Below are 25,364 nucleotides of genomic sequence, written 5' to 3'. Positions count from 1 at the left end.
TCTCCCTCTCCCTCTCCCTCTCACCTCTCCCTCTCTCACCTCTCCCCTCTCCCTTCTCCTCTCCCTCTCCCTCTCCCTCTTCCCTCTCCTTCTCCCTCTTCCCCCTCCCCTCCCTCTCCCTCTTCCCTCTCACTCTCACCCTCCCACTTCCCTCTCCCCTCTCCCTCCCCTCTCCCTCTCCCTCTCACCTCCTCCCTCCCCTCTCCCGCTCCCGCTCCCATCTCCCTCTCCCTCTCCCTCTCCTTCTCCTCTCCCTCTCCCTCTTCCTCTCCCTCCTCCACTTATAAAAAGCTGAACTAAAGGTATTACAAAACTGCACGGTTTGCTAGCTACCGGATAAATGAACACAATTTATACTTTCCTAGAAGTAGACAGCCAGACAGGGTAGCTTAGGAATAGCTTTTATACCAAGCAATAGTCTACCTAATTAACTTTGAAACTTTGAAACGATAACTGAACCCAGATGGCAATCGTCACTAGAAATAACTAACAGATAAACAGTTTCCAAATACCGCTCTGTTTAGCTGCTGCCTGGTTTCTAATGCTATAAATTTCGGAGAATAAACAGAGCCAATAGTTCCATTAATTTTTATTTTAATAGTACGGGTAAACCCCCCTAAAACGTCTCCTGTTTTTTTGCCCAGATTGCGAGTTAGGGCTAAATTTACAGGGTTCTGAATGTCTTGGAATATAGTTGAAACCTTTCTAGCCTGACAGGAAGATTTTGGAATTTGAAAATAAAATCAGGTACAATTTTTTTGACGTTGAATGGAATCACTTTTAAAACACCACCCCTAAAATGTAAACTCCATATGTGTCCATAATTACAAAATGTACAGGAGGCCTGATGTATCTTTTTGTCTCTAGTACTATTTGTTTTGTCTTATTAAAACATAAAGCTACTACTTGAAAACATTCACTCACTAAGGAAGTACCTCAAAACCCGTAATCACCCCCTAAAATGTCACGTGCAACCACCCTAAAACTCCAGCTAAAACAGGTTGTGTAGCCGCAGAATGTTGCTCCAATTAATTTAATTTAAAGCCACTTCTGGGACTCATTAACCTATTTCTGAGTGGTCGACCAGATTTCTCTCTCTGTTGAAGAAAAAATGCGGAATTTAGTCAATTTACTTTTTGTGACTTTTTGGGACTTTTTTTGAATACCCAGAACTTACGGCAAAACAGTAACTTCCAGTCCCAACAAAATTTACACCTGTAGTTAGATATCTAGTTATAGAACTATCATTGGCACAAAAGGAAAATGGATTCAATGTGAATTTCATCCAACCTTGGTGCAAATTGCATGTTTTTTAATTGCATTTTTGGGATTTTTAACAATCACCTGCATCTTGGCAATTTTTAGTGTCCTGAGTGTAACTAACGCCAACCCAGTAATCGATCTGACCTTCTCTATAGACTTAGATTGACTTCTTTTAAGCAAAATTGAATGTCAAAAACTACGGTTTTTGTACTTACTAGTTTTATGTAAACCTATGATATGCCCCCTAAAATGTCATTTTTTTTTCTCCCCTAACATGTCAAATTTTTATTTTGTTTCGCATGGTGTCGATAATAGCTCTTGTTTTGGCACTTTTTGATTATTAACATCAAATATTAACGAAGTGTTTGCATTGCATCTTAGGAATAGCCGGTGTAATATGATCAGGTTAAAATTACATTTCTAGGGGGGATAAGTATACATTTTGAGGGGATGTTTATTGCGATTAAAAAATAAAACTAATTTCCTTGACTGCCAAAGCTTTCCAAAAATACCATTAATGCTAAATATAAAAATAAGATGTTAATAGGCTGGTACCCTGTTTTATGGTGCTTGTTAGTCTCAAGAGCCAGAATCTGATAAAATGCAATGACATTTTAGGGGGCGGCCAGGTGCATTTAGGGGAGGGTAGTAATCTTACTATATATAAAGCGAGACGATTAGTAATAGATATTTATCTGTGGCCATTTTACTGACACCACGGCCGATCAACTTTAAAACGACTTTTTCCCGCCAAAAACCGGTAAAAAGATATACAACTGAAACGTTTTTTGACATGGGTCAAATGCTTTAATGGCCTTCAAATCACATAAAAATTAAAAAATTGGCCAAGGAAATTAGGAGTTTTAAGAGCAACAATAATTGGACCCCCAATGGTGTCAAAAAAACCGAATTATATAGGTAAATATTATGTTAGTCTCTTGTGTCTTGACACCACTTTAGGGTTAGAACGGGTACCCTGGCTAGTAATGGAGTAATGTATAACTTTCCATATCACCAGTCCATATGTACAAAGTTGCTAAAATATGTAAATTAGCACTATCCTAGACCAAAACTGAGTTATTATTAATGAATTCCAGAGTTTAAAATTGTGAGCTTTTTTTTCAAAAGTAAAAAATGCGTACAATGTGAAAAAGATGCCCTTATGGCATCATTTAGTTCCAATTTCAGGATAATAATAATAATAATAGATTATGGCCACATGGCCATCTCGACAAAACTTGAAACCCAACTGCACTCTACGCTATTGGCAGTTCGCACAATTTTATCAAAAAGAAAAATGTTCCTAAGGCTGAGGTAGGGTCTGAATGATATTTTTTTATGTTTAAGGAGTTACAAATGATTAGGTAAGAATACTTTCTAAGAAGATGGATCACAATCAATCCAAGCGTGGCGTTTTAGGGGTGGGAGACAGTTTAGGGGGGGGGGGGGGGGGGACGGAGGGGGGGGGTTAACCGTAATTGTGTAATATATATAATTAGAGAATTTTGGAAACAGGACCGCTTCCAAAAATAGCGATGAGATATCCGGCGCATATAAAGGGGGGGGTGTGGGTGGGGGGGGGTTGGGGTGACAAGGGGCTGTAGGTGGCTCGTACCGGCGGAGTTAGGGGGTAGGTGACTCAGTTTAAAGATATGTTGCAGTTGACACTCGGGGCGGATAAGGGTTCAAAACTCGCTTGAACTCGGAACTGTGCTCGACTCATTAAATCATTTAATGTAATATAATGTAAACATGGGTACAGCTATAACGCAATAATGACTCGCCCTCATGAGGGCCGCGCATGATATCGCCCGAAGGTAGTGAGGGGAGTTTGGCGGCGCCTGATAAGTGAAGAGATTATCAGTTTATAGAATACTGAATAGCTTGCGAATTTCCGTGCCCGCTCGTTCCCTCCAGCAAGCTGTCGGTAATTATCGCGCTCAGCACAACATAGCCAAGCTTATTATTATATTAGAATGCCCGACTGTTTTTCGATTGGGAATAGGGGTGTAATGTGATCGTGCGCATGAATACAATATAGTGTCTAATATATAGACGCCAGGTTTATTTGTTTTGAAACTATTTAACTGTGGGAGCCGGAAACGTAGTACGATAAATGAAAGTGGTCTCTCGCTGTCCTATACCTGTTTTGAATATTGCTCCCTGGAAAAAAATTTAGCGTTATCACTTTTCTCCCTCATGACACATTATCACATATAACGTCCCTGAGGGCCATTTATAACGCAATAGCTCCTCGCGCTCTGAGGCCGCGCATGATTACACCCGAACGTAGTGAGGGGTTTGCGCGGCCTGATAGAGTGAAAACGTATACGAGATAATGAAAGTGGTCTCTCCGCTGGTCCTTTACCTTTTTTGATAATGCTCCCCTGAGAAAAATTTAGCGTTATCCACTTTTCTTCCCGTCGTGACACATTTTCAACATATAACGTCCCTAGAGGGCATTTTAATAATAGTCTTAATATAGTATATCTTTAGTGTCGTAGATCGGACTATCGGAAAAGAAAAACAGAAAATAACGGAGTGACAAAGAGAGTAGTCAAGGTCACCTACACACAACACAAGTCATGTGGCATTATAGTAACAGAATATATAAAGTTCCAATGTGGCACGGGGATATATCTGTGACCATTTTAGTATTGCGTCGCTGTGAAATGGATGAAGATATGCAGTAAAAAAGGCTCGTGGGATTCAGCATTGTGTCACTGGGAGTCTATATTCCCAATTAGAGATGTGTTGCTCTCCTCTCTCTCTCTCTCTCTCTCTCTCTCTCTCCTCTCCTCTCTCTCTCTCGCCTCTCTCCTCTCTATCCGCTCTCTCTTCTCGCTCTCTCTCTCATCTCTCTCTTCTCTCTCGTCCCTCTCTCTCTCTCTCTCTCTCTCGCGTCGTCATCTCTCTCTCGCTCGTCACAGCCTTGGCCAAAATCTTAAGTATATGAAACCAACTCATCCACAGCCTTCCGAATGTAGGTACGGACTTCAGAAAACGAAAAAATATATTCGGCTATAATGATCAGTAGCATGAAACATGAACAACAGTATTTTCCACAAAATCTTTGAAACCTAGAAACCTAATTTTGGAAGTGAAAGTTGGTCCGTTTTGGCCCCTTACTCAGATTTTTATGGGAGGGGGGCGAGGCCCCACCTTGATCCTGCCACGGCAACCCCCCTCCCCGCTTCCTCCTACACCCCTGTGCGCGGCCAGTAGTGCGTCGCGCGAATTTCGTCAGAGTCAATTCTCGATACGTACCTCTAAAGGCAGAGCTCCCGCTTCCCGAGCTCGTATTTTGGCGTCTGCTTCAGGATCACATTACAAAGGGGAACTTCTCGCGCCTAAAATCGTATAATCTAAGGTATATATAGTTTATATTTGATTGGTTTAACTGGGCCGGGGCCCTTTTTAGAAAACTCGAAGATCGATTGTAAAGTGGTTTAGCACGTACTACTACACTAGTACATTATAAAAACTTTAAGAGTTATAAAATGGTGAGTTATAGCTGGTAACCTCTCCTCTAGAAATCTCTTTTAGAAATCTCATCTAGAAATTAGCGAGTCATAAACTGTACTCGCTCTCTTGAAATCTCTTCTAGAAATTAGTGAGTCATAAACTGTACTCCCTCTATAGAAATCCCCTCTAGAAATTAGTGAGTCATAAAGGGTAATCCCCTTCTACTGAGGTAAAAGTGTTTATCTAACCAGGTACGTTAGCCTTGGATCAACACAAGATTAGACAGAAGGTTACTGAGAAACACGACCCTTGTAACGCAGCCATCTGGTCGTTACCTTGGATTTGCAGCCACGGAGAATGAAACCGGTAAGTTTTTCATCAACATTAAAGTCAATTAAATCAAAATAATCTGTAAAATTGCTCGTAAAAATTCTACTTAACTCTAAAAAACTATTTCAAATGTTTGCTCAGTTTTCCACTTTCAGTTGCTGCCACCTTGACCGCATTGTAAGGAGGTAGGGATCGACACACCGCCAATTAGATCTTGTGGCTGTGACGCGACTAACGTCAACGCCGGACCTCACCGGTCACAATGGGATTATATCCCTCTTGGAGAAGAATCTTGGACGGGAATTGCAAAGATGTATTTGCTGCCTTCACAGGATAGAACTGCCATTCAGACCCTTATTCATTGCATTTGATGGAAAGACTTCTGGCCCCAACTCGTTTACCGACGTTATCGGAAATCTTCTCAGGACAATTACCGTTCAGTCAACGCGGCATTTCTGTCTTCTCTAGGGACATATAACATATTATATTGTGAAGAAGGCAGAAGCTGGGTTGAGATCTACGACTGTATATGTCAAGATATGCTCCCAAACTTTAGGAAATTATTTAGTTATATTATCAATTTTTACTTACCGCTTCATTTGAATATCAAGTATAGAAGCTCAGTTGTTAATGGTGTAGGTAATTGTTTGAGGAAGTAACATTGGTCAGGAATCGGGTTAAGGGTAAAGTTGACAGGGAAATTTGTATAGAAGTTTCAGGAAATAATTCTTATTTTGCACACTCCGGTAACATTCTAATTGCCATGTTTATAGCTGAAGATTGTTCTATTATTAGACAATAGGCTATAGATGGTAGTTGGGTATATTTTAATTGTTTTGGTAATAATGTGTAAGTAACTGAGCCGCCTACTTTAAAGGGATTAGATTTAAATCTTGAATTGTTTCAGAACCAATTACTTCTGGGCTGCCCTGTAAAAATTAAACGGGCGTATAGGTTGTCTCGGCAAAGCCTCCTTAAATTATTGATAGACGATCTTAAGGCGAACCTTTTGTAGTTTTTTGCACATTTCACGGTGTGAAGATGTTTTTTACCACGGTAAATTCGGTACACATAGTCAAGTTCGACACGTACAACTGTAGTTCGACAAACCCTAAGGTTGGACTTTGTCAAACGAAAGTGCTCTACCTGGACTAATTTTACAGGAGAACTTCGACTATCAAACTTTAGTTTTGAATCTCCGGTCTCCAACAACGATCCTTTATGAGCTTGAAATCTATTCGTATGTTTTTTTTTCGCTTGTCTCATGCTGCCCAATGATGTTAGAATTGTAGATTTAACTGAGAGATAAACGACTAGTATAGGCGTGATACCTCTTACTTCGTTTTAAAGATCTAGATTGTAGAGTATGCTATATAAATATCTACCACATACCACTTTTTATGTTATCACAAACGTCAAGTAACAGAGTACCCGTCTAGAGATTTGGCTACTGGACCGGAAACAGTATGATATCAGTCTATTTTCCTGTTATCATGCCCTTTAATAGTTTTACCCGATATGGAACCAAATATTAACTTTGAAACTTCTTCAAAAACATAGTTCTTTGAAGCACTGACGTACCTATGTAATATTGTTAGTTTATTATACAGATGAATTTTAGTTCTGTTACGTATTATGTATTATTCTTAGGATACCAATAATACAAATTTGAATTATGTGGTTAGTTTGGAAGCTCCATTCTGTAAATATTGTGACTAAAATTATGGCTTTTAACTGATTTAATAGTCTCAATACCAAGACTTAAGTATTTATATAGTGAAGCCCAGGGTCCCCATGTACAGCAAGTAAAAATAATTGATTAAGAAAGTGCTGCAAGATAAAAATTTAAAAAGCCAGAGCCCAGAGATAAGCTCTTTGTCAACATAGCGATCACATCATCAAAAAAGTTCACACACAACATTAAATAGTCTGGAACTTTCTAAATGTGACTTTGCAGTGCACGCAGTAACTATTTAGCACTGAGATTATCGCTTCGCGCACGCGAGTTCTTCTTGTACAGTTGCACCTGAGATTTCTCGCGATGCTCGCAAATTACTTGACACCCACCATAGTGAAACGACCGTGGGGGTCGCAACGTGATACAACAATGCGCGCATTAAAGGGCGATACCCGAAAATATTTGTTTTAAATAAGACCGTCGACAAGTAAAACTCGGCGCGCGTCTTAATAGGTTATAAACCTACAATGCGCGCAATGCTGGGAATGTGCTTTATGAGGAAAAATAAACTGCGCGGCTCTTACATATAATATTTTGTACTATATTACTAGTTGACGGATGTTACTCGTTTAAATTTCTTCGAAGTAGCGCGCGCCGCTTTCTTCCCGATGGAAGTGCTAGGAAGTAGCGCGCGTCGGGCCAGACCATTAACAATGGTTTGCTCTAACCAGAGCCCTCTCGCTTGCCGTAGCGCGCGTTGATTCACGAAGTCAATCCTTCGTATTTCGCCGATCTGCATTGTGGTTGCGAGAAGATGCGCGGCGCGGCCCAGTAGTGCATAGTGCTACAATAGCGCGCGACTAAGTCACAGCTGCTCGTAATACATTTTTGATTATAAAACCTGGCACACGATTTTTATACAACTTTAAAGGACAACGCTGCCTAGACGTGCGCGCGCCGCGAGGATCATAATGCTTGGTTCACTTTTTCCCGGGAACCTCACAGATAAAAGAACTTATCGCTATGCATGTTATGTATGTATGTACGATAGGCAGTGGGCAGCCTGTGGCTTATCTATTGACGGATGTTACTCGTCTAAATTTCTTCGAAGTAGCGCGCGCCGCTTTCTTCTCGCGCCGGGCCGGACCATTAACAATGTTCAACTTATCTATTGCTATATTATAAGTTTATAACCTACCAAAACGCGCGCCGAGTTGGACTCGTCGGCGGTCTTGGAACAAATATTTTACGAAGTATTACCTGTTACATGTTAATTGCTATACCACATAATTGTTCAATGCCTGAAATCGACTTCTGAAACCATGAGTGCAACATTTTTTTCTTTTTATTCAACTTTCCCCCATCAAAAGCTTCTAAGGCAGTTAAATGCCTTTGATATGAAGCATCAATCAACATTGCATTACAGCTGTATACTGTTCCAAACATTTTAGCTTCACTATCTTGGTCTACAAATGCTCATCCCTGCATGAATAGCACAAGTTCTCACTGCACTGCATGTGTCCCACATGCTTTTACATATCCTGTCATCACTGCTCGAGTAATAGTTATCATGTGTTCATAACAATCAATATATTATAGGTTATTTCGATAAGGGGGGACAGAGGGCCCAAGTTGCGATATAAACCAGACAATATTGAAGATTTAGATTTAAATATTGAGCCCTTTGGCTAGAGAATACTTTCTTGAATATTTTCGATAGTTTTTAATATTGGTAATGTTAATGAATTGTAATTGATTGATATGTAATATTTAGGCCCGTGGCCAGTTTTCAGAGATATATTATAGTAAATTAAATTCTTGTCTTCTTTCCCTCTCCTTACTTCTCTATGTTCTCTTCGTATACGTTCTCTACGACTACTCCTGGTCGTCTACACTGTCACCGCTCATGAAAACAACAATTCAAGATGTCTTCATGTCTTCATCGTTGCTAGTGTGCACTAAATTGAGGTCCAGCTCGTAAAAGGGATTGCTTTCTGATGGCACCGTCCTCTGTGTCCTCTCACAGTGATGAGTACGGTCTTAAGCAACTCAAACAATGTCTGAGATTTTTCATGACAAGGCTTTTGTCGTAGCTGGTCGTGGCTGTCAGGAGTGTTGCTACCCGTTTAAGGAACATAATTGCCTGGGCCCTGGGGGCCTGTACCTCCGGTGGTCGAGAATACTAGGCCGTTACAGGTTCCTTTTTCAATTAGGGTGCAGCGGTCTCCATATTTTCTTTCCTTTTCTCTCTCATGTTTAGCATACATCTTAGCTGGGGTATATTGTGGTCAGCGTTGGATTATATTGAAGATATTGAAGAATGCCATCTCCATTTTTACCACAGACCTCTGGCTGCAATGTCAAGCCTTGCCCCGGCGTCCAGAATGTTGCCTGGACGAAGGCTTTCCCCAGTAAATTGCTGGAGCATGGGCTCTACAACAACCTCATTGCAGATCTTTTCAAGTATGCTTGCAATGGTGTCTCTCAGGCGCGGTTATGTCTGCTGTTAACAAAGGCCTCCTTTCTTGCAGAGAAGGATGTGGTTGTATGTGTTCTCTTACCACAAATACAATTCTTGGCTATGTTAGCAATAGGTAGAGCATATCTTAGTGCTAAAGTGTTTTTGAACCCTTGCTTGTTCAGGACGAACTGCTGATCCTGGCATTCGAGGCTTTAATTCTTTGTTCTCAGTTAAACAAAAATTTCAGTTAAACAAAAATTTCAATTTTATGCCATTTATTACAGAATAAACAAGTTTACAATAATTCAATTTGATATTTAAAGGAATCCTAATTCAATGTGTAGTATGGTTGTCACTCTTTGAATAGATTAGATATAGGTTGACGGGGCAAAAGATTGTGCGTGCTATTCACTATTGCTCACACCAAACGGCAACCTAGTAAAAGTTTTTTATGGACACCGGTCTCCATCACGATACGAAATCAGGATTGTAGAATTTATTGTATAACTATTAGGAGTGGAGGTAGCGGTGTGGTGCATTAATAGAGTGACAGCTTACTGATTTAGAGTTGTTTTTAAGTGAGCATAATGGGTATATTTTTGGACCTAAAGGTTGCAGTATGACTTACTTGACTTACTTGACTTAAGGCGGCTTCAGCGTCCGAGTATTGATGCGCTGTCTCCATAAAACTCTATCCGCCATAAGTCCGCCCATTTCTCCAGTGTCGTTGAGACCCGTGTCAGCTCGTAGGCTATCAACATAAGTCATGGCTGGTCTCCCCCTACTCCGCACCCCATGAGTTGGTTCCCAGAGTAGCAAGCGGTTTGCGACTAGTTCTGGGTGCCGGTGGATATGGCCTGCTAGTCGCATCCTGCGCTCTTGGATCTTCATGGTTGCTCTTGGTAGGTTGCCATAGACTTCTTTGTTGGTTTTGCGCTGCTTCCAATCCACATTTAGTGCCATCCTTAGCATTCTGGTGTAGCAGCCATCAATGCGTTTCTTCAATTGCTCTGTCAACGTCCACGTTTCAGAACCATATAGAAGTATTGACTCCACAGTAGCAACAAATAGACGGATCTTTAGTCTTCTTCTAAGGTCAGACTTCCACATCTTCTTTAACTTGTGGCAGGCTGCCCAAGCCTTAGCTTTTCTGACCCGCAGGTCCCTCTCTGTTGTTGCTATCCATGCTCCAAGGTAAACAAAGTCTGTCACCTTTTCCAGCTGGTTTCCACCACAACTATTAAGACTACTCGCCTCCTCTGTCATGTTCAGAGTCATGAACTTAGTTTTAGTGTCGTTCATGGCTAGCCCAACACTCAGTGCTGCTTTCTCAAGCCTGTCCAGGAGTAGTTTTGCCCCTTCAATGGTATCAGTGATAAGGGCAACATCATCTGCAAACTCGACGTCTGCGATCTTCTCGGCACCAATCCTTCTACTCCGTGCAGGCCTGAGAGTGAACCCAGAGTCCGAGTCATCATCGTCTATAGTCACTGTCATGATATAGTCAATCACGATAATGAACAAGTACGGGGCAAGAGTGTCTCCTTGCAGTACTCCAGCCAGGATATCAAAAATCTCTGTTATACCATCAGCTGTAACTACTTTAGCCTTTGTGCTCGTATATATACCCTCAATGAGCCGCACTATGGCTTCTGGTATGCCATATGCTTTCAGTATCTTCATGAGCAAACCTCTATGCACACTATCGAACGCCTTCTTGAAATCAATGAAAACCATGGTGGCCTTTAGGTTTTTGGCTCTAGCACCCTCCATAATTCTTCGTAGAGCAAGAATGTGCGATGTTGTAGAGCGCCCAGGTCTAAAGCCATTCTGGTTGTCCCTTAAAACTTCCTCAAGACTTGGCTTCATCCTGTTCAGCAACATTTTGTTCAGAGTTTTACTGACTATCGATGTCAGAGATATTCCTCTGTAGTTGTCGGTCTTAGTGAGGTCCCCTTTCTTTGGCACAGGAACAATATTACTGAGCTTCCATTGATCGGGCATGCGACCATCACATAGTGCATCGTTGCAGAACTTCAGGATGACGTCATCAATGTCCACCCTCTTCATCACTTCAGGTGAGATACCATCATCACCATAAGCTTTACCTTCTACTATCTGCTTTTTGGCAAGACGTAGTTCCTCAACGGTGAACGGGCCATCCTCTATATTCAGTGGAGGGTGTATATTCCTGATCGGAATACTATTGTCAGGGACTGTGGGTGGCTGTCCAAGTAATCCAGAGAAGTGCTTCCTCCAGTTCTCGAGACGTTCTGTTGAGCTGCCCCCTTCAACGAGTCCACAGCTGGGATTTGTCCTCCCTGAAATATCGTTGACAAGCTTCCAGCTTTCCTTGTTCTTACAACGATCAGCAGTATCCTCAACTTTCCTGATCTTTCCTTTCAGGATCTCCTCCTCTACCTCTTTGTAGCAGGCCTTTAACAAATCCTTTTTAGTGGCGACTTCCTCTCTCTTCTCCTCGCAAGTCTCCTGATGGTATTGGTCCTTGGCCAGGAACAGTCCCCTCCTTGCACTGTCCACTCTTGGGTCACTTGAGGGGTCAATCTGCTTTTGTCGAGTCTTCTTTGGCAGAAGGCTCTTGTTTGCCGCCTCAATAGCAACCACAAGCTTCCCGTAGCTTTCAGTGGCCCCATCATCCTCCTCTACCAGGCCAGAGAATCTATTCCGAACTTCAATTGCATACTTTTTTTGAAGCTCACCATCCGACTTCAGGGCACTATAATCATAGTTAACTTTTTTCGGAGGCCTGTGTCCTTTCCTAAAGCTAACTTTGATCTTACACACTACAACTCTGTGATCAGATCCCAACGACTGAAAAGTGTTGTAAACTTCAGTGTTCTTTAAAGAGTTTTTCCACTTCCGCCGTATGAGGATATAGTCAATCTGACCTTTGTTAAGTGTCCCATCGGATAAGAAGGTCCACCTCTTGTTGACCTTCTTTCTGAAGCGGATATTGGTAATTTCCATATCGTACTCCAGGGCAGTATCTCTCAGTAGCTCTCCATTCCGATTGGTACGAGTATGAAAGTACCAACGGGAATCTTCTTCACTCACCTTTCCAAGCCGGGCGTTCATATCTCCCTCTGTGATCAGCAGGTGGTGCGCTGGCACATCGTTCATAGCCTGTCTAAGGGTGTTATGAAAATCCTCCGCTTCTTCAACTAGTGCTGCCTCGGTCGGACTATAAGCAGTTATAGTTGTGAGTCTGGGATTCCCGTTGAAAGAAATAGTCAGCACCCTTGAGCCATAGGGTTTAATGAGACTGATTGCTCTGTATGCTCTTCTAGTCAGCAGAAAGCCCACTCCACCAGTGGCTGCTCCTGCTCCATTCCTCCATGCAGTATGGCAACTTTAAAATTGGTTCTTTTAATCATTTATTAAATATCTACTAATTATTGATAAGTTCTGTATCTTCACCTAAATATTTTATCATGACTTTATAACCCAATACAGTTTAACTTTTTAAAGTTTTATGATATAATGTGAATCTTTCACAGTTAATAGAATGAACTTTTCAGAATTTTTTCACATGATTGTGAACAAAGATTAAATCAAATTCAAAGTTAGTTTTATTAATTGGATATCTATTCCATTAGCAATATGTTGTGGCAAAGTCTGCTGCTTCTGCTCTGCTGCGTCCCTGACTCAATTCAGGACCAGGAATCGTTCTCTCTGAACTCTACCTTCAATCTCGTCAAGCATCTTGAGTAAGTTCTGTTTCTTTAAAAAGTTTGTGCATTGGGAAGGAGATTCAAAATTGGTATAGGGTTTTTGTTAAGATTTTACATGAAAAAATCTGTTTGGCAAAACTGTAATCTCTCCCTGACCTAACAACCCTCACCCTTCAGAGCGATATCTGCTTCTAACTCATGTGGAGAGGACGGTCCGGAACTGTACTGTTTACTTACTGGAACCCCTCTTGCACCTGGTAAAACTTCTTTAATGATAACGAATATTTTATTAAACAATAACACACAACAATCTTTGTTTATTTACAATTATTTTAAATCTAAACTTTGTCTCACATCTAAACTCTAAAACCTGTTCTCTGTGTAGGTCTGGACTACACGTACAGCCGGTATCCGGGCTCGTATATAGACGGACAGTACTGTAACACCTGTGAGACGGGACAGCACATGATTGAGAACACTATTGACGAGGATGAAGACAACTGGTGGCAAAGCAGCAGTTTGGCTACCATACCCGACTACAATCAGAAGATGAACATTGAGCTTTTCTTAGGCCAGGTATTGAAAGATTAATAGTGGTTCATATCTTGCTTTTTGTAATGTTGCAGGAAATTTAGCTAATGAATTTAACTGAAGATACCTAAATTCCTGAATCTAAAATTCACCCAGGAATATCAAGTTGTCTACTTCGTGCTCAAAGCCGCCAACTCTCCCCGGCCAGCAAGATGGGTCCTGGAGAAGAGTACTGACTATGGACAAACCTATCAACCGTGGCAGGTAAATGATAAAACTAAAATATGCAGTCTTAGATGACTTTACTTTATCTTGATTTTTTGTTGTTGTTGAAAATTCAATTAATTATTGGGGGGGGGGTGTCACGTCCGTCTATGTCCGCTTGTCTCATAGAATCCAAAAAGGACAGGACATAGGCGGACATAGGCGGACATAGACGGACATAGGCGGACATAGGCGGACATAGGCGGACATAGACGGACATAGGCGGACATAGGCGGACATTAATGGACACCTAAATTGCTAAATAAAATGTTCAATTTTTGCTGTTATAGGGGATCATGTTTTTTGTCCGTTCGGTACCCTATATTTTCAAAACGGACAAAAAATAGAGCGGACAAAAACGGACAAAAATGGACAAAAACGGACAAAAATGGAAATAACATTTAGATGCTTCCTCCTCCTACTCTTCCTCCTCCTCCCCCTGGGTCTTCCTGATCTTCCTCAGTCCTCTTCCTCCTCCCCTCCTCAGTCTCCTCCTACTCCTCCTCCTCGTCCTCAGTCCTCCTCATCAGTCCTCAACAGTCCTTTTCTCCCCAGTCCTCCTCCTCCTCCAGAGTCCTCCTCCTGGGTCCTCCTCCTCCTCTTCATCCTCCTCCTCTTCCTCCTCAGTCCTCAGTCCTCCTCAGTCCTCCTCCTCATCCTCCTCCTCAGTCCTCCTCCTCAGTCCTCCCCCAGTCCCCCTCCTCCTCCTCCTATTCAGTCCTTCTCCTCCTCCTCCTTCTCAGTCCTCCTCAGTCCTCCTCCTCCTCCTGAGTCCTCCTCCTCCTCCTCTTCCCTCTCAGTCATCCTCCTCAGCCATCCTCCTCAGTCCTCCTCAGTCCTCCTCCTCAGTCCTCCTCCTCCTCTTCATCCTCTTCCTCTTCCTCCTCGGTCCTCAGTCCTCCTTCTCCTGGGTCCTCCTCCTCATCCTTCTCATCAGTCCTCCTCCTCCCCAGTCCTCTCCCAGTCCCCCTCCTTCTCCTCCTCCTATTCAGTCCTCCTCCTCCTCCTCCTCCTCAGTTCTCCTCAGTCCTCCTTCTTATTTCTCCTAAGTCCTCCTCCTGAGTCCTTCTCCTTCTCCATAGGCGGACATAGGCGGACATAGGCGGACATAGACGGACATAGGCGGACATAGGCGGACATAGACGGACATAGGCGGACATAGGCGGACATAGGCGGACATAGACGGACATAGGCGGACATAGGCGGACATTAATGGACACCTAAATTGCTAAATAAAATGTTAAATTTTTGCTGTTATAGGGGATCATGTTTTTTGTCCGTTCGGTACCCTATATTTTCAAAACGGACAAAAAATAGAGCGGACAAAAACGGACAAAAATGGACAAAAACGGACAAAAATGGAAATAACATTTAGATGCTTCCTCCTCCTACTCTTCCTCCTCCTCCCCCTGGGTCTTCCTGATCTTCCTCAGTCCTCTTCCTCCTCCCCTCCTCAGTCTCCTCCTACTCCTCCTCCTCGTCCTCAGTCCTCCTCATCAGTCCTCAACAGTCCTTTTCTCCCCAGTCCTCCTCCTCCTCCTGAGTCCTCCTCCTGGGTCCTCCTCCTCCTCTTCATCCTCCTCCTCTTCCTCCTCAGTCCTCAGTCCTCCTCAGTCCTCCTCCTCATCCTCCTCCTCAGTCCTCCTCCTCAGTCCTCCCCCAGTCCCCCTCCTCCTCCTCCTATTCAGTCCTTCTCCTCCTCCTCCTTCTCAGTCCTCCTCAGTCCTCCTCCTCCTCCTGAGTCCTCCTCCTCCTCCTCTTCCCTCTCAGTCATCCTCCTCAGCCATCCTCCTCAGTCCTCCTCAGTCCTCCTCCTCAGTCCTCCTCCTCCTCTTCATCCTCTTCCTCTTCCTCCTCGGTCCTCAGTCCTCCTTCTCCTGGGTCCTCCTCCTCATCCTTCTCATCAGTCCTCCTCCTCCCCAGTCCTCTCCCAGTCCCCCTCCTTCTCCTCCTCCTATTCAGTCCTCCTCCTCCTCCTCCTCCTCAGTTCTCCTCAGTCCTCCTTCTTATTTCTCCTAAGTCCTCCTCCTGAGTCCTTCTCCTTCTCCATAGGCGGACATAGGCGGACATAGACGGACATAGGCGGACATAGGCGGACATAGGCGGACATAGACGGACATAGGCGGACATTAATGGACACCTAAATTGCTAAATAAAATGTTCAATTTTTGCTGTTATAGGGGATCATGTTTTTTGTCCGTTCGGTACCCTATATTTTCAAAACGGACAAAAAATAGAGCGGACAAAAACGGACAAAAATGGACAAAAACGGACAAAAATGGAAATAACATTTAGATGCTTCCTCCTCCTACTCTTCCTCCTCCTCCCCCTGGGTCTTCCTGATCTTCCTCAGTCCTCTTCCTCCTCCCCTCCTCAGTCTCCTCCTACTCCTCCTCCTCGTCCTCAGTCCTCCTCATCAGTCCTCAACAGTCCTTTTCTCCCCAGTCCTCCTCCTCCTCCTGAGTCCTCCTCCTGGGTCCTCCTCCTCCTCTTCATCCTCCTCCTCTTCCTCCTCAGTCCTCAGTCCTCCTCAGTCCTCCTCCTCATCCTCCTCCTCAGTCCTCCTCCTCAGTCCTCCCCCAGTCCCCCTCCTCCTCCTCCTATTCAGTCCTTCTCCTCCTCCTCCTTCTCAGTCCTCCTCAGTCCTCCTCCTCCTCCTGAGTCCTCCTCCTCCTCCTCTTCCCTCTCAGTCATCCTCCTCAGCCATCCTCCTCAGTCCTCCTCAGTCCTCCTCCTCAGTCCTCCTCCTCCTCCAGAGTCCTCCTCCTGGGTCCTCCTCCTCCTCTTCATCCTCCTCCTCTTCCTCCTCAGTCCTCAGTCCTCCTCAGTCCTCCTCCTCATCCTCCTCCTCAGTCCTCCTCCTCAGTCCTCCCCCAGTCCCCCTCCTCCTCCTCCTATTCAGTCCTTCTCCTCCTCCTCCTTCTCAGTCCTCCTCAGTCCTCCTCCTCCTCCTGAGTCCTCCTCCTCCTCCTCTTCCCTCTCAGTCATCCTCCTCAGCCATCCTCCTCAGTCCTCCTCAGTCCTCCTCCTCAGTCCTCCTCCTCCTCTTCATCCTCTTCCTCTTCCTCCTCGGTCCTCAGTCCTCCTTCTCCTGGGTCCTCCTCCTCATCCTTCTCATCAGTCCTCCTCCTCCCCAGTCCTCTCCCAGTCCCCCTCCTTCTCCTCCTCCTATTCAGTCCTCCTCCTCCTCCTCCTCCTCAGTTCTCCTCAGTCCTCCTTCTTATTTCTCCTAAGTCCTCCTCCTGAGTCCTTCTCCTTCTCCATAGGCGGACATAGGCGGACATAGGCGGACATAGACGGACATAGGCGGACATAGGCGGACATAGACGGACATAGGCGGACATAGGCGGACATAGGCGGACATAGACGGACATAGGCGGACATAGGCGGACATTAATGGACACCTAAATTGCTAAATAAAATGTTAAATTTTTGCTGTTATAGGGGATCATGTTTTTTGTCCGTTCGGTACCCTATATTTTCAAAACGGACAAAAAATAGAGCGGACAAAAACGGACAAAAATGGACAAAAACGGACAAAAATGGAAATAACATTTAGATGCTTCCTCCTCCTACTCTTCCTCCTCCTCCCCCTGGGTCTTCCTGATCTTCCTCAGTCCTCTTCCTCCTCCCCTCCTCAGTCTCCTCCTACTCCTCCTCCTCGTCCTCAGTCCTCCTCATCAGTCCTCAACAGTCCTTTTCTCCCCAGTCCTCCTCCTCCTCCTGAGTCCTCCTCCTGGGTCCTCCTCCTCCTCTTCATCCTCCTCCTCTTCCTCCTCAGTCCTCAGTCCTCCTCAGTCCTCCTCCTCATCCTCCTCCTCAGTCCTCCTCCTCAGTCCTCCCCCAGTCCCCCTCCTCCTCCTCCTATTCAGTCCTTCTCCTCCTCCTCCTTCTCAGTCCTCCTCAGTCCTCCTCCTCCTCCTGAGTCCTCCTCCTCCTCCTCTTCCCTCTCAGTCATCCTCCTCAGCCATCCTCCTCAGTCCTCCTCAGTCCTCCTCCTCAGTCCTCCTCCTCCTCTTCATCCTCTTCCTCTTCCTCCTCGGTCCTCAGTCCTCCTTCTCCTGGGTCCTCCTCCTCATCCTTCTCATCAGTCCTCCTCCTCCCCAGTCCTCTCCCAGTCCCCCTCCTTCTCCTCCTCCTATTCAGTCCTCCTCCTCCTCCTCCTCCTCAGTTCTCCTCAGTCCTCCTTCTTATTTCTCCTAAGTCCTCCTCCTGAGTCCTTCTCCTTCTCCATAGGCGGACATAGGCGGACATAGACGGACATAGGCGGACATAGGCGGACATAGGCGGACATAGACGGACATAGGCGGACATTAATGGACACCTAAATTGCTAAATAAAATGTTCAATTTTTGCTGTTATAGGGGATCATGTTTTTTGTCCGTTCGGTACCCTATATTTTCAAAACGGACAAAAAATAGAGCGGACAAAAACGGACAAAAATGGACAAAAACGGACAAAAATGGAAATAACATTTAGATGCTTCCTCCTCCTACTCTTCCTCCTCCTCCCCCTGGGTCTTCCTGATCTTCCTCAGTCCTCTTCCTCCTCCCCTCCTCAGTCTCCTCCTACTCCTCCTCCTCGTCCTCAGTCCTCCTCATCAGTCCTCAACAGTCCTTTTCTCCCCAGTCCTCCTCCTCCTCCTGAGTCCTCCTCCTGGGTCCTCCTCCTCCTCTTCATCCTCCTCCTCTTCCTCCTCAGTCCTCAGTCCTCCTCAGTCCTCCTCCTCATCCTCCTCCTCAGTCCTCCTCCTCAGTCCTCCCCCAGTCCCCCTCCTCCTCCTCCTATTCAGTCCTTCTCCTCCTCCTCCTTCTCAGTCCTCCTCAGTCCTCCTCCTCCTCCTGAGTCCTCCTCCTCCTCCTCTTCCCTCTCAGTCATCCTCCTCAGCCATCCTCCTCAGTCCTCCTCAGTCCTCCTCCTCAGTCCTCCTCCTCCTCTTCATCCTCTTCCTCTTCCTCCTCGGTCCTCAGTCCTCCTTCTCCTGGGTCCTCCTCCTCATCCTTCTCATCAGTCCTCCTCCTCCCCAGTCCTCTCCCAGTCCCCCTCCTTCTCCTCCTCCTATTCAGTCCTCCTCCTCCTCCTCCTCCTCCTCAGTTCTCCTCAGTCCTCCTTCTTATTTCTCCTAAGTCCTCCTCCTGAGTCCTTCTCCTGAGTCCTCCTCCTCTTCCTTCTGAGTCCTCCTCCTGAGTCCTCCTCCTCCTCCCTCTCAGTCATCCTCCTCAGTCATCCTCATTCCTCCTCAGCCATCCTCCCCAGCCATCCTCCTCAGCCATCCTCTTCAGTACTCCTCAGTCCTCCTCCTTCTCAGTCACCGTCAGTCCTCCTCCTCAGTCCTCCTCAGTCCTCCTCCTCCTCCTGATTCCTCCTCCTCCTCCTGGGTCTTCCTGATCCTCCCCAGTCCTCTTCCTCCTCCCCTCCTCAGTCCTCCTCATCAGTCCTCAACAGTTCTCCTCCTCCCCAGTCCTCCTCCTCCTCCTGGGGCCTTTTCCTGGGTCATCCTCCTGGGTCCTCCTCCTCCTGGGTCCTCCTCCTCCTGGGTCCTCCTTCTCCTCCTCCTCCTCAGTCCTCTTCCTCCTCTTCCTCCTCCTCCTCCCTCTCAGTCATCCTCCTCAGCCATCCTCCTGAGTCCTCCTCCTTCTCAGTCCTCCTCAGTCCTCCTCAGTCCTCCTCCTGAGTCCTCCTCCTCCTGAGTCATCCTCCTCAGTTCTCCTCCTCCTCCTAGGTCCTCCTTCTGGGTCCTCCTCCTCCTGGGTCTTCCTGATCCTTCTCCTCCCTCAGTCATCCTCCTCAGTCATCCTCCTCAGTCATCCTCCTCAGTCATCCTCCTCAGCCATCCTCCTCAGCCATCCTTCTCAGCCATCCTCCTCAGTACTCTTCAGTACTCTTCAGTCCTCAAAATGTTTGTCCACTAATGTCCGCTAATGTCCACCAATGTCCATCCAAGTCCGCCAATGTCCGTCCGAGTCCGCCAATGTCCGTCCAAGTCCGCCAATGTCCGTCCGAATCCGCCAATGTCCGTCCGTGTCCGCCAATGTCCCAAAAAACACGTCCGTTGTCTCATAGAATCCAAAAAGGACAGGACATAGGCGGACATAGACGGACATGACACCCCCCCCATTATTATATATATAAATCAAGCGTTACATTTCAGCCATGCAAAATTACAATGACATATTTTGATATTCTAATTAATAAATGGTGCTGCAATATAAGTTGCTTATTGTGTGGCCGGATGACAACTAACTAAAAAAGAAAAATAAACTTGATTATATAATAATTAATTCGGCTGAACCAACACATAGCAAGAGCCACATTAACGTTGGGGCCGTATATATTATTATTTTATGTAAATTGTAATTGTGTTATTTTATATTCTCCGTTTCCCCACAGATTTATGTAATAATGTAACATATTTGCAGATCTACGTTCCAACAGATAGTGATTGTGAGTTGTACTACAACGTCCCCGCGTCCCAGTTCCCAGTAGATTTTCTTGCAGATGACCAGGTTATCTGCACTTCTTACTACAGTAAACTAAATCCGCTGGAGAATGGTCAGATTTACACCACACTGGTAGTAGGTCGCCCTGGTGCTGAACTGTTCTACCTGAACGAGTCGCCTCGTTTACAGCAGTGGATGAAGGCTACAAACGTGCGTCTGCGCTTGGAGCAGATGCAAATCCTGCACAATCTAATCAACGAGGAGGATGACACAGCGAACAGGAGGTTTTTCTACTCCATCAGGGAGATAATAGTGGCGGGGCGGTGTAGTTGCAACGGGCACGCTGAGCTCTGCACAGAAATAGATGATAAGAGTGTGACGTGCGAGTGTAACGGTAACACGTGCGGCGCTAACTGTGAGCAGTGTTGTCCTGGATACAATGTGTTCCCTTGGCAACCGTCCTCTCAGGTCAGTTCTTCCAATGTGAGCAGTGCCAGTGTTACGGACACAGTGAAGAATGCTACTATGACACAGACGCAGAGGGGTTGAGTGTGGATACCGAGGGGGAAGTGCGCGGCGGCGCGGTGTGTGCGGACTGTCAGGATAACACTGAGGGGCTGAACTGTGAGCTCTGCAAAGAAGGCTTCTTCAGGGGCGAGAGAGAGTCCCTGTATGACAAGACGTGTAGGAACTGCGACTGCAACCTGGCTAACATTGTGCTAGTGGAAGGAAAGGAGTTTGGCAGCTGTAATCAGGACGAGAACGGACAGTGTTACTGCAAGGAGCGCTTCGGAGGGAGGCAGTGTGATGAGTGCAGGGCTGACCACTACAACTCTGTGGTGAGTAATCTTCACACTGAATATAAACTAGTTACTACAACTCTGTGGTGAGTAATCTTAACACTGAATATAAATTAGTTACTACTTTTTTATTTCCCAGTGTCTCTCGTTAATACTCACTTCTTAATCTTTTCCGTCGAAGGATTATTCTTATACACTGAGGAATGATAAACCAATATTAAACTAATATTAAATTATAACCAGTAATTGAACTAAAATCACCTTATTTCAGTCTAACGGTTTGTCGTGCGACTCGTGTGATTGCGAGATACAAGGCACAGTTTCCCAACTGCAGAACTGCGAAGATATGTCAGGAATGTGCTTCTGTAAAGATAACGTTATCGGAAACAAGTGTGCGGTTTGCAGGGACGAGACTTTTAACATCACTGTGGATAATGACTATGGCTGCTCCGGTGGGTTACAGTTATTCTCTATTTTATTGCACACCAGTACAGTGCCACTGCGCCAGTATTTCTATATAATGACATACTGTTCTTCTTATCACTGAAATAATCATGAAATATCGATGAAATTAGCTTATCTTAATGAAGTGCCATAAAAACTACCCTCCACAAGTTCTCCTATTTCCTGTAAAATAACTTCAAAGTGATTTGTCCCTGATTCTCCTGTTTCTAAAACGGGAGATGACAAATCTGATAACTTATGATGTGTAACCTAGATACTGTTACCTGGATACTGTGTGTGTAACCTAGATACTGTTACCTAGATACTGTGTGTGTAACCTAGATACTGTTACCTGGTTACCCTCTAACCTTGTTAGATCTGATAAATATTTGTTTGTAAATTTCATCAGAGAGACGTGACCCTTGCTGGGCTCTAATTCATTTGTCAGTACAAATCTACATTCTACAGTCAAATATACTATATAGTCGTGATAATAATACCTTGAAACTTACTAAAGAAGTTCAATGCTAGAGCTTTTAAAGGAATGTTTAAAAAGAAATCTCGAGGGATAACCTTATCTGCGGTGAGACAATAAAGCACGTCCATAAATTACAATCTCTTAATTTAGCAACAATCTAGTGGTAATTTGTTCTATCTTCATTCTTCACACTGATTAGTTTCTGTGAAATCATCAAATTTAATGAAATGAGCGGTCGTTTTCTCCATCGAATGGCACAAAATGATCGGTAGTACAAAATCATTTAAAATAAATCAGGAATTAGGTTACTAATTTTTGGACATTTAAAATATTTTCTTAGAAATTATATCACGAGAATAATAACTTTGCAGAGTGCGCGTGTAATCCAGGAGGATCTGAGAATAACAACTGCGACAAAGAAGATGGACAATGCGACTGTAAACCTGGACTTGATGGGAGATCATGTGACCAGTGAGTTTATCTTGTAGATCATGTGACCAGTGAGTTTATCTTGTTGATCATGTGACCAGTGAGTTTATCTTGTTGATCATGTGACCAGTGAGTTTATCTTGTTGATCATGTGACCAGTGAGTTTATCTTGTTGATCATGTGACCAGTGAGTTTATCTTGTTGATCATGTGACCAGTGAGTTTATCTTGTTGATCATGTGACCAGTCAGTAGTTACTAGGTTACTACTGTAATTACTAGGTTACTACTGTAATTACTAGGTTACTAGTGTAGTTACTAGGTTACTACTGTAATTACTAGGTTACTACTGTAGTTACTAGGTTACTACTGTAGTTACTATGTTACTACTGTAGTTACTAGTGTAATTACTAGGTTACTAATTTAATTCCTACAGGGTAGCACACAAGCACTACATACCGGGACCAGACCATCTAGCTTTGGAAGCGGAGGACGGTGATATGAGAGGAAGACAGGCTCTCTACGACTTCAACGAGGAGGTCTTTAAAGACGGGTTCTCCGGAAAGGGATACGCTACACTCAACAGAAATGTGGTAAGTGTTACTAGGCCTAGGTTACGAGTGTAGTTACTAGGTTACTAGTGTAGTTGCTGGGTTACTAATGTAGTTACTAGGTTACTAGTGTAGTTACTAAGTCACTAGTGTAGTTACTAGGTTATGTGATAAGAGATGGGAAACAATCATTAGCATGGTCAGGTCTTTGACCGTTCTCATTTGAGAGAAATAAGGAACTCTATCTATGTTAGAAATTTACTAACAAATGAGTGTTACTAGTTTAGCAAGACTAGCGATTATAAACTTTATTGATATTTTAAAGATAACTTCTTCCAGCCTAGAGTAGACATGGAGATTGAGATACCAGCTTACACGAGGTACAAGGTAAAGATCGCCTACCAGCTGGAGGACAACTTCCAGAAATACTCTGGCACCATTATTGCTACTAACAAAGAGTAAGTTACCTAACTAGTTACTAGTGTAGTTACTAGTGTAGTTACTAGTGTAGTTACTAGTGTAGTTACTAGTGTAGTTACTAGTGTAGTTACTAGTGTAGTTACTAGTGTAGTTACTAGTGTAGTTACTAGTGTAGTTACTAGTGTAGTTACTAGTGTAGTTACTAGTGTAGTTGCTAGTGTAGTTACTAGTGTAGTTACTAGGTTACTAGTTTAGTAACTAATATCATTACTAGTATAGTTACTAAGTAACCACTATAGGACGGGAGAAGTGCAGCAGTACGAGGCTACACTAGACACGTGTGTGGACGGATGTGACGTCACACTGCAGCGTTGTATACAGGACGTGTGTGAGGACGTGTCTCTAACACTGACTCCCGGAGACTGGATCATCTCCTTCTCCTACAACGCTCCTGCTTTCAACCTGGTCAGTCGGTTACTAATGGTTACTAATGGTTACTAATGGGTATTATCAGTTTCTAGTAGTTACTAGCAGTTAATAGTGCATACTATACGAATAATAATTACTGAATGATGTTGGTTACTAAGTAACGCACGCTCACTTACTGAATAATATTGGTTACTAAGAAACGCACGCTCACTTACTGAATAATATTGGTTACTAAGAAACACACGCTCACTTACTGAATAATATTGGTTACTAAGTAACGCACGCTCACTTACTGAATATTATTGGTTACTAAGTAACGCACGCTCACTTACCGAATAATATTAATACTAAGTAACGCACGCTCACTTACTGAAAAATATTGGTTACTAAGTAACGCACTCTCACTTACTGAAAAATATTGGTTACTTAGTAACGCACGCTCACTTACTGAATAATATTGGTTACTAAGTAACGCACGCTCACTTACTGAAAAATATTGGTTACTTAGTAATGCACGCTCACTAACTGAAAAATATTGGTTACTAAGTAACGCACTCTCACTAACTGAATAATATTGGTTACTAAGTAACGCACGCTCACTAACTGTACAAACAGGACCGGTTGGTGTTGACTCCTCGTAACTTTGAAGAACCTTACATTGCACACACGGACCTGAAGAGCTGCACGAGAGATAACCAGGCACTGTGTAACCAGTTCCATCAGCCCAACTTGGAACCGTACATCCACAAAACTGAAGGTCAGTACTCTCACTTATATAAAATCCTGGCTACGTGCCTGTCGTTTATATAGTTAACTAGTTGTCCAACCTACTCCAACCTACTACCTGTTTATTTAAAGGTTATCCGTGTAACTGTGTAAGTACTAAGAAGCATGTTATCATATAATTTCTTAATTTTAATTCTAGCAGAATTAAAGCTGAAATCTAGCAGTATTAAAGCTGAAATCTAGCAGTATTAAAGCTGAAATCTAGCAGTATTATAGCTGAAATCTAGCAGTATTAAAGCTGAAATCTAGCAGTATTAAAGCTGAAATCTATGGGTATTAAAGCTGAAATCTAGCAGTATCAAAGCTGAAATCTAGCAGTATTAAAGCTGAAATCTAGCAGCAATGTATATCTTCACATCGAAAAAAGTCGGAAAAACGGAAGATCGGAAACTTTCTTCAGAATTTTTTGTTTTTTGCCTTTTTCGATCATACAATACATTTAAATGTAATTTTGTTTTTGACAAATCAACAGAAAATTGTATTTTGAGTAGGATCTCCAGTCCTTATTTTAATTTCTGACATTTAATATCGTCTTGATATATCTTCATCATTTCTACTAACTTTATTAGCGTTCCTCAATTGGTCTGAAATGGTTTCGTCACGAACTTTTTGATTTTGACGGAAAATATTCTTCGATGTTAAATTATCTAGCTGTTGCAATGCACTATGTAGCTGTCGCTATGTAGCTGTTGCTATGTTACTATGTAGCTGTTGCTATGTAGCTGTTTCTATGAAGCTGTTGCTACGAAGCTGTTGCTATGTAGCTGTTGCTACGAAGCTGTTGCTATATAACCGTTGCTATTTGGCTGTTGCTATATAACCGTTGCTATGTAGCTGTTGCTATGTAGCTGTTGCTATATAACCGTTGCTATTTGGCTGTTGCTATATAACCGTTGCTATGTAGC

The 25,364-nt window shown here is 43.8% G+C and overlaps 2 protein-coding genes across 2 annotated transcripts in view; one reads left to right on the top strand and one right to left on the bottom strand.

Moving 5' to 3' along the window:
• Positions 1–25,364, bottom strand: part of LOC134816918 (transcription activator BRG1-like) — a 762,051-nt gene that overhangs the window by 472,592 nt on the left and 264,095 nt on the right. The window lies entirely within an intron of this gene.
• The window catches only part of LOC134810930 (laminin-like protein epi-1), a 42,690-nt gene continuing 30,144 nt past the window's right edge, over positions 12,819–25,364 (top strand). The window contains 12 exon segments of the mRNA XM_063821530.1: positions 12,819–12,925; positions 13,067–13,146; positions 13,275–13,465; positions 13,577–13,684; positions 20,104–20,587; positions 20,590–20,963; positions 21,196–21,376; positions 22,218–22,317; positions 22,710–22,866; positions 23,164–23,282; positions 23,544–23,709; positions 24,289–24,430. Of these exon segments, the coding sequence (XP_063677600.1) occupies positions 12,819–12,925; positions 13,067–13,146; positions 13,275–13,465; positions 13,577–13,684; positions 20,104–20,587; positions 20,590–20,963; positions 21,196–21,376; positions 22,218–22,317; positions 22,710–22,866; positions 23,164–23,282; positions 23,544–23,709; positions 24,289–24,430 (2,209 nt within the window).

This window comes from Bolinopsis microptera, chromosome 1 (assembly GCF_026151205.1).
Source record: "Bolinopsis microptera isolate Bmic1 chromosome 1, MBARI_Bmic_1.0, whole genome shotgun sequence".
Classification (NCBI taxonomy): domain Eukaryota; kingdom Metazoa; phylum Ctenophora; class Tentaculata; order Lobata; family Bolinopsidae; genus Bolinopsis; species Bolinopsis microptera.
The sequence above is the reverse complement of the archived record's forward strand: the minus strand, read 5'-3'. Positions and strand labels throughout refer to the sequence as shown.